General features: G+C 41.5%; 1 protein-coding gene across 1 annotated transcript; it reads right to left on the reverse strand.

Annotated features, from left to right (window-relative positions):
• Nucleotides 1–4863: 4863 nt before the first annotated feature.
• LOC140857342 (uncharacterized) lies at nt 4864–5907 on the reverse strand. Its single transcript, XM_073256133.1, has one exon. The coding sequence runs from the start codon at nt 5905–5907 to the stop codon at nt 4864–4866; it is 1044 nt and encodes a 347-aa protein (XP_073112234.1).
• Nucleotides 5908–7377: the final 1470 nt, after the last annotated feature.

Genomic DNA, 7377 nt, shown 5'->3' on the forward strand with positions numbered 1-7377 from the left:
AATCGTCGGAGACCGTCAAATCATCGTGGGTTGTCAAGTCATTAGAATTAATCCATGTCCTTAGCAGGACAATGCCCCAAGACGATCGTACCGCATGTCCCTGACGGGACAACAGCCCACAGTAGTCGTACAGCGTTCAGACGGGTTGGCCGACTATATGTCGGTATTCGGCTGCCGAGACGTCGGGTGGTGACTCGGAGACACCGTCGGCTGATCTGGTGCCTTGTGGAAGTCGGACGTCGGCTGCCACCCCCGACAGTGAGTCGGTGATGTGGGTTCGGTCGTTCGGCCGGTTGGAAGCAGTATTGGTCTGTTTGACCGGCATACTTTCGGCTGGATATTGTCGGCAACCATTGTCGGAGTCGTTGTTGGAGTTATCCGTCGGTCCGATGGGTAGAGTCGGACGTCGGTCGGACTGGTCCGAGGATAAATCGACGCACAGAGATCAGTCGGTATATCCCAACAAGCATAATTTTTTTTTTTAATACAAACAAACAGATCACATCATTCTAATATGAATATAATCTAAAAAATCAGAATACAAAATATTATATAGTGCCTATATCACTTTGACGTTAGATCCGGTCTCCAACATTTTTAATAACAGAAACGTGCCGAACAAACATCCCGATGGAATGATAAAAGGATCTTTAGATGTTATAGAACAACGGATGAATTTTCAGATATCTCATCTCATTCTGGATCTAGCCAATGAGTCGGTGACTGTGGTAGAATCATATTCAAAGAAGATGCTTTCCGTCCGTAGCTCCTTCCTCATGCCAACAATATCCACCCAAGCTTTTCATGTTCGCCCTCCCTCAACAAAGCTTAGAGCTTTTCATATGTTCTTTCTCAATCCCGTCAACTAGGGATCATCCTTTTTTCGATCCGACCACGAGTTCTATTGTTTATCCTTGGCAACTTAGGTCCTAAGGTTATGACTTATGAGTTAGCTGAAATCGAAGAATTTATGCCTCTTTTTAAGTTACGCCCTTGTTTTAAGTTATGCTTCAATTAATTTGAGCCAAAAAGGAGCCGTAATATTCAACTGCCCGTTGATAGATCTCAATCTAGTAGATGAAATGTTTAATTATTAGCAAGTGAAAATTGCAGCTGTCAAATTAAGATACGACTGTTGTAACAACTTGTTTGAATCTAAGACCTCTCACTTGGAAGAAAATAAAGAAAGTATCGACCAGGTAAGCTTGGTAAAAGTTTAGTAATCTGTAAAAGAAAAGTCTGAGAGATTCAGAAAAAGGAGGAGAAACATAAAAAAAATGGAGAAGATATCTTTTTCTTGTATTTCACTATGATATGTACATCCATATATAGAGATGAAGAAAAGAGAAACAGGCAGAAAATTGGAGAGATCACGGTATCAATCACGTGATCTTCCTAATTCAAAAATATGCCATAGTAATTATAAAATATTCTAGACAATATTCTAGACAATGTACATTCCTAATATTCTGTAACATGCCATTGTACAAAGATATTCTAGACAATGTACATTCCTAATATTCTGTATATTCCTGATATATAGGCAATGTACATTCCTAATAGTCCCCCTCAAGTTGGTGCATAGAGATTTCGAATGCCCAACTTGCATAAAATCTCTTGAAAATGATCACAGCCGAGAGCTTTGGTAAAGATATCTGCAAGCTGACAATGTGTAGGAACATATCGTGTAGCAATGTCTTGAGATTGTAGTCGCTCTCTGACAAAATGACAATCAATTTCTGTGTTTGGTCCGCTCATGGAACACAGGATTTGCAGCAATGTGTAAAGCTGCTTGATTATCGCAATAAAGGAACATGGGACCATGATGTGAAACACTGAGGTCGGATAAGAGGGCTCGAAGCCATAGTAATTCACTGATAGTGTGTGCCATAGCCCGGTATTCGGCCTCTGCAGAGGAACGAGACACTGTTGTCTGTTTCTTAGCACGTCAAGAAATCGGAGCATCTCCTAAGGAAACATAGAAATCTGTAGTAGAGCGTCTTGTCATGGGACATCCTGCCCAGTCTGCATCACAATAGGCATATAACTGAAAGGTGTTGACACTTGGAAAAAATATGCCTTGACTTGGAGACCCTTTCAAATATCGTAAAATACGGAAGGCTGCGTCTAAGTGTGGTTGCCGAGGAGATTGCATAAACTGTGTCAGAATATGAACCGAGTATGCAATATCAGGCCTAGTGATAGTCAAATAAATGAGTCGTCCCAGCAATCGACGATATGGACCTGGATCATCAAGTAGTTTTCCATCATCCGCCGTGAGCTTGAGATGTTGCTGCATAGGAAATTTTGTGGGCTTGGTCCCAATCATTCCGGTCTCATGGAGAATGTCAAGAGTATATTTTCGTTGTGATACAAATATGTCCGAAGGTGATCGTGCCACTTCTAATCCAAGAAAATATTTTAAGTTGCCCAGGTCTTTAATGTGAAACTTGTCTTGCAAATATTGTTTCAGTGCCTGACATTTCGAAGGGTTATTCCCTGTAATAATCATATCATCCACATAAATAAGAATGGCAATGAAAGAGTCCTCATCCTGTTTGGTGAACAGAGAGTGATCGGTTTTAGATTGAGTACAACCATATTGGAGCAAGGAGTGGGAGAACTTTTCAAACCACTATCTTGATGCTTGCTTGAGTCCATAAAGAGACTTACGCAACCGACAAACACGTGTGTCACTTGGTTTTAGAAATCCTGACGGAGGTGTCATGTATACTTCTTCATGAAGATCGCCATGAAGGAAAGCATTGTTGACGTCCAACTGATGTAACTGTCAATGTTTAGCGGAAGCAATAGCTAAGAGACACCGTACTGTAGTCAATTTAGCCACCGGAGTAAAAGTCTCAGTATAGTCAAGGCCTTCTATTTGTGTGTATCCCTTTGCCACTAACCGAGCCTTGTATCGCTCAATAGAACCATCGGCCTTGTATTTAATTTTGTATACCCATCTCGATCCAATGGGTTTCTTTCCGAATGGTAGATGCTCCAAAGTCCAAGTGCCATTTTGCTGGAGAGCAGTGAGCTCAGCCCCCATTGCTTCTCGCCACTTAGGATCCTTAATGGCTTGAGAAAAGGTTTTAGGTTCTTTATGAGAGGTAATAGCTGAAATAAAAGCTCGATGGGAAGCATTAAGCTTAGAATAAGTAATGTAGCAAGAAATAGGATAAGGCTTACCTGAGGTCACTGAATTGACGGATGTGTCCGGGGGTCTCCCCACTCCTGGGGCATCGACAATGTAGTCCTGTAATCGAACGGGTTGCTTCCTATCTCTGACAGGCCGTGAATTAGGTCCAATGGTCTTAGAAGGTGAAGCCTGCTCAGAAGAGATAGTGTCGATTGCATCAAAAGTCTTGTTCAAACTTGACATTTGGTTCGAATCAATGGAATTGGTTTGTGTTTGATCTGACTCATGAGAAAGAATAGGGTTTGAAATCTGTCCTTGGGTCTGACCAAAATTAGGTACATGAGGTAAATTATTGGTTGCCAAAGGAAATCCTACATCATAATCAGTCTGATTTGGTTGTGAAAAAGAAGGTATAATAGAAAAAAAAGGTAATGTTTGAGAATAAGGAAACGTCTTCTCATGAAAGAAAATATCTCGTGAAGTAAATATTTCATGAGTTTCAAGGTTATATACACGATAGCCCTTTTGACCAAGAGGGTATCCAACGAACACACAAGCACGAGAATGAGGTTGAAATTTATCACTGGACATCTCATGCACATAACAAAGGCTACCAAAAACTCTCAGATGATCATAGGTGGGTGGTTTATGAAATAAGAGTTCGTAGGGACTCTTGCCATTCAATTTTGGTATAGGTGTCAAGTTAATTAAATAGGCGGCAGTCAAAACACATTCTCCTCAAAATGACACAGGCAAGTTGGCTTGAAATCTTAGAGCACGGGCAACATTTAATAGATGTCGATGTTTACGCTCAACCACCCCATTTTGTTCTGGTGTCCCAACACAAGAAGTTTGTGATATAATCCTATGTTCTAGAAGATGTGATTTCAATGGTCCGGCTACAAACTCTTGAGCGTTATCACTACGTATGTGTTTAATGTTGGCATCAAAATGATTTTTGACCATAGCATGAAAATTAACAAAGCATTGGTATGCCTCGGATTTTCTTTGTAATAGATAAACCCAAGTAGCCCTTGTGCAATCATCAACAATAGTGAGAAAGAAATGAGCTCCTGTGTGTGATGGGGTGCGATATGGTCCCCATATATCAATAGGAACTAAATTAAATGGTGAAGCAGATTTATTAATGCTCAAGGAAAAAGACTTTTTTGTCTGTTTTGTACGATAGCAAATGTCACAACAATTATTTATGGAATCAAAAGAAGTATTTGAAAGAAAAGGAACAAGTTTCAAACGCTTGTAAGAGCAATGTCCTAACCGAGCATGCCAGAGATTAATCGAAACATTGACTTTATTTGTCCGTGCAGGACGTATTGCCAAGCCTTTGAAGTAGTAAAGACCATCCCGGAGTTCACCCAATCCAATCAGCTTCCTCGTGGCAAGGTCCTGTAGAGCACAAAATGTGGGAAAGAAGAGAACAGCACAATTAAGTTCTCGACCAAGTTTGCTTACTGAAACAAGATTGCAAGTAAAATTAGGAGCATATAAAGTACGATGCAAGGTAATATCATTGGTCAAAGTAACATCACCATATGAATGTACAGGCATATTGACTCCATTAGGTAAAGTAACTAGGAGTGCATTATCAAGAGGTTCAATATCATGAAGAAAGGACTTACAAAAGGTTAAGTGTTCGGAAGCACCACTATCAAGGATCCAAGAATGATGAAAAGAATCAAGAGAGGCCTTACCAACAAAATTTACGGCACTTTGAGTCCAAGAAAGGAAATAAGTTGCTGATATTGTGTAGGAGAAAGACCCGGTATTGGAGAGATTCTGTCTGTATTCAATGGTGTAGTAGCATTCACGGCAACCCCTCCTTGGTGCTGACTACCGGTCTCGGCTCCATTGCCTCTACCCTTAACTCGATCTTTGGATTGCCATCCAGGTGGGTACCCGATTAGCTCGAAGCATCTATCACGGATATGTCCTGTCTTCTTGCAGTAGTCGCATCGAAAATATTTTTTATTCCTTTCTTTGGAGCCGATCTCTTTATTCGCCCTTTCTGTCATGGGCTTAACAGCGAGAGCTGCGGCTTCGGGTTGAGAAGTTCGAACAGCGGCGACTTCCTTCTGCTTTTCACCTCGAATCAATAAGGCATATGCCTTATTCACTGTTGGTAATGGCTCCATGGACAGCAACTGATCTCGCAACGTGTCGTAGGAGTCATTGAGACCAAAAAGAAACTGATGTAGTCTCTCTTCTTCTTTCTCAACTTGGATCTCTCTAGTGGCTCCACATGAACAAGTCGGCACCTTGGAATAAGCCGTAAGTTCCTCCCACAAGCCACGAAGATGGGCATAATAAGTGGCAATAGTCATATCATTGCCTTGCCTGAAACTCCAGATTTGAGTCTTTAACTCATGAATGCGAGGAGCATTACCTTGAGAGTATCTTTCCTCAAGATCAACCCAAATATCTCGAGCACTTTCAAAAAAAGAGATGCTATCATAGATTTCTGGTACAACAGAGTTGTAGATCCATGACATCACCATTGAATTGTACGTATCCCAGAGAAAATGATCCCGCGATCCATCTATAGGTCGTGCAAGTATCCCATCAACGAACCGAATTTTTCGTTTGGCTCGAAGAGCAGTGATAATGGCCCTTCGCCATGCAGGATAGTTCGGTCCCTTGAGTAGAGATGTCACAAGGGCATTCCCAGGATTCTCTGAAGGTGAGATGAAATAGGGAGATGCCGGATCATGCGCAGCATTTAAGGTCGATGACGAACCATCCACCATAGATTCGATTGTGGTGCTCTGATCGATTTGATCGGACATGTTGATGAGGACAAGATGTAGCAACTATTTGCCTCCAGCTACGTGCAAGAGGACGCTTCAGCAACAACCTACTGTAAGCGCTTAATCGAAGAAAAGACTTAGATCAATGGCGGCCTGGCTCTGATACCATGTAAAAGAAAAGCCTGAGAGATTCAGAAAAAGGAGGAGAAACATAAAAAAAATGGAGAAGATATCTTTTTCTTGTATTTCACTATGATATGTACATCCATATATAGAGATGAAGAAAAGAGAAACAGACAGGAAATTGGAGAGATCACGGTATCAATCACGTGATCTTCCTAATTCAAAAACATGCCATAGTAATTATAAAATATTTTAGACAATATTCTAGACAATGTACATTCCTAATATAATCAGATTCATAGTAAATATTAGACCTTACTTTGATCAACCAATCCAACTATTATCAGGGTAAATTTTATCGAGTAATCAGATTCATAGTGAATATTAGGCCTTACTTTGATCAACCAATCCAACCATTACCAGGGTAAATATGACTGGTCCACAAGGACTTGCTTCACAATCCTTTTTGTCCTATTCTGAAGCGGTTGATGTAAGTGCTCGTGAACCTTACTGGCCTTCAAATTGTACTTGATCATGTAAATCTAAACTACGCTAACCTTTCTGCATCTGACATTGGAAAACACAACAATGACTTAAAAAGTCAAAAAAACATAAAAGCTATTCTACGGCATCAGTGAAGCATCATTCACCAACGTAGCCGCAATGTGGTTTGATTAATCATGTGAGTTTGTGTTTTCCTCAACCAAATCTATTGATGTACAGCCGAGTTATTTGTTTAATAAATACATTGCTTCGGATCATTGATCAATTTGTTAGATACATCAATCCAATTCGAACCGAACTCAATCCGACCCGGACCCAATTGCCGGCCTAGCTAAGCATGACGGTCATGCAGCTGCCTTTCCTAAATTAAACCCTAGGCTACAAAAAAGATTACGGCACAAACCGCTGGCCGGTTCATATGCGCTCCAAGACACTGCCAGCGTTTTTTCAGCGAAACCGCCCACCTGAAGAACTGAAAGCTTAGCTTGCAACCCCACCAACAATTAAATACACACAGACCCATTCACGTGTTCCCCCGTTAACGCTTCCCTTCCCTTCCCTTCCCTTCCTTTGTACTCATCCCCACGCAAACCTGCACGTGTTTTCCCCTCCCCATCTCCGCCCCTCCGTCCCGTCCCGTTACGTCCACTTCCGCCTTACGGCCTAAGTAACTCCATCCATCGCTCTCTCTGGTCCCCCTCCCCACCGGTATAAGAATCCTGGAGAGTCCCACAAACCGAAGACCCTGTATTAACCTTCTCTCATTCTTCATAGCGATCCTTCATTTCTCTCCCTATATCCAATCTCTCCACCACCACCGCCTCCTCTTCAGATCTCTTGTAT

The sequence above is a fragment of the Elaeis guineensis genome, chromosome 4, assembly GCF_000442705.2.
Source record: "Elaeis guineensis isolate ETL-2024a chromosome 4, EG11, whole genome shotgun sequence".
NCBI lineage: Eukaryota > Viridiplantae > Streptophyta > Magnoliopsida > Arecales > Arecaceae > Elaeis > Elaeis guineensis.

What these genes read in the sequence shown, in the direction of transcription:
- LOC140857342 (XM_073256133.1), bottom strand. Translation starts at nt 5,907, where the DNA reads ATGGTGGATGGTTCGTCATCGACCTTAAATGCTGCGCATGATCCGGCA.